Here is a 1,826-nt window from a genome sequence, read left to right as displayed (position 1 = left end):
CCTGCCTGAGCCCTGTCTGCCCCACCCCCTCCTCCCAGAGAGGGAGACACAAGGCCAGACACCCTCAACTTGGGCGCCGAGCTTGCGGAGGCTGAGGCGGGAGGAGGCCGCGCCCATGGGGTCTCAGCATCTGCCACTGGCCGCCCTGTACCTTCTGGAGCTGCTGGGTGAGTACCCCTTCTGGGGCGTCTGCCGGGGGTACCTGGGCTCGGGGTACAAGAGAGAAGATGCCAGCATCAGATCCCTCGGTCTGACTCAGGCCTGCATGTCACCTCTCTGGAGTATCGCGGAGGGTTGGGGCCACCAGGATCACTGTCTTGTCCCCCAGCCCCGGCTTGGCACTGGGCTCTGCTTCTCCCACCACAAGGGCCCCACCTCTCCTTCTCTCTTGCACTGTTGGAGGGTTGGGGGCCTTACTGTCCCCTTCCAGGTGGAATCCATCCTCAGATCAGGCTCTGAGCCTAGAACTTAAGTTGTCCAGCTCTAATTCAGTGCTGGCTTCCCTCTGCAGCTACCCACCCTCACCCCTGCCTTATAAGTGTCCAGCCTTTACTTGGGTGCCTCCAGGGACAGGAAACTCACCATCTCCTGGGCAATTCTGGTGATGCTCTGGACAGAGTGGGCCAAGGTAGGGTGGGGACCGGATCGCAGTTGAGCAGATGCCAAAAACATAAGTCTTAGTTCCTAGTCACTCTGTTTTCTACCCAGGGGCCTCAGCCAGACCTCCCAGGCAGATGTGAGCTCACACTGGGTCTGCTGTCACTCCAGACCTGGATAGGGACTTCCTAACCCTTACCCAAGGGCGACTGTGGAAATGGCCTGGGACCTCTGGAGAAGCTGGCTGGGGATAAGGTTTGGGGTGGGTGAGCCTGGAGTCTCCTGTCTGCTGGAGGGGAGATGGTGGAAGAGGGAGCCCTCCATCCCTGAGGTCTTGGGACACTAGCTCGGGACTGGAGCCCTGCTGCTGGGGCATCAGCGACACTGGCCAGTGGGGAGGATGAGCAAGCGGGAGATAGGTGAGAGCAGTGTCCTTTGTGGTCTGAATGCTGGGGTCTAAGTTTGGCCCTGTATGACCTCAAATAGGACTCGAGCCTCTCCAGGCCTCAACCTCCTTATTTATAAAATGCAGCGGGGTGAACTGGGTGAGATCTGACCACTTCTCGAGGGTTTGGAAGGTGTGGCAGTTGAGAGAGGTGACTGACTCAGGACAGGAACAGCTGAGAAGATGGCAGCTTGAGGCTTCCCAGTTTAGGAGGAAAGGACTCAGGGGACAGCCTGCTTAGCGGGGCACCTCAGTCCCTTCTAGAAAAGGGTGTGTATGTGTGAATATGTGTGTGAGAGGTGTGTGTGTACACGTATGTGTTTTCATAGATGAAACATGGCTTCTGCATGTAGCTTGCCTTCCCCCCAGACATGTGGGGATGGCTCATGTGCACACATACTCTAATGACTGTTCTTCCATGGATCTGCAGGAGACGCAAAGTGCCTTCTGTCCCCAGGGTGGAGGCTGAGGGATGGGTCCTGGTTACTTTCCAGTACCTTCCTGAGCAGCTGCTGTGGCCTCCTTTGCCCTGGAGATTCCAAAAACCAAGGTCCTAAGCCTCCCCTTCCCTGGTGGCTCAGGGGAGGGGGAGGTAAAGGTGGTAAAGAATCCACCTGCAATGCAGGAGACCTGGGTTCGATCCCTGAGTTGGGGAGATCCCCTAGAGGAGGGCATGGCAACCCACTCCAGTATTCTTGCCTGGAGAATCCCCATGGACAGAGGAGCCTGGCAGGCTACAGTCCATGGGGTGGCAAAGAGTCAGACACAACTGAGCGACTAAGAA

The 1,826-nt window shown here is 57.4% G+C and overlaps 1 protein-coding gene across 2 annotated transcripts in view; it reads left to right on the top strand.

Moving 5' to 3' along the window:
• The first annotated feature begins 13 nt into the window (after positions 1 to 13).
• CD5 (CD5 molecule) overlaps positions 14 to 1,826 on the top strand; it is a 21,641-nt gene continuing 19,828 nt past the window's right edge. For both annotated transcript variants that reach the window (XM_010839623.1, XM_010839622.1), the window contains exon 1: positions 14 to 167. In XM_010839623.1, coding sequence (XP_010837925.1) covers positions 116 to 167 — 52 coding nt within the window. In that variant the 5' untranslated portion in view covers positions 14 to 115. The remainder of the gene's footprint in view (positions 168 to 1,826) is intronic.

Source organism: Bison bison, unplaced genomic scaffold (genome assembly GCF_000754665.1).
Source record: "Bison bison bison isolate TAMUID 2011002044 unplaced genomic scaffold, Bison_UMD1.0 scf7180017864124, whole genome shotgun sequence".
NCBI lineage: Eukaryota > Metazoa > Chordata > Mammalia > Artiodactyla > Bovidae > Bison > Bison bison.
The sequence above is the reverse complement of the archived record's forward strand: the minus strand, read 5'-3'. Positions and strand labels throughout refer to the sequence as shown.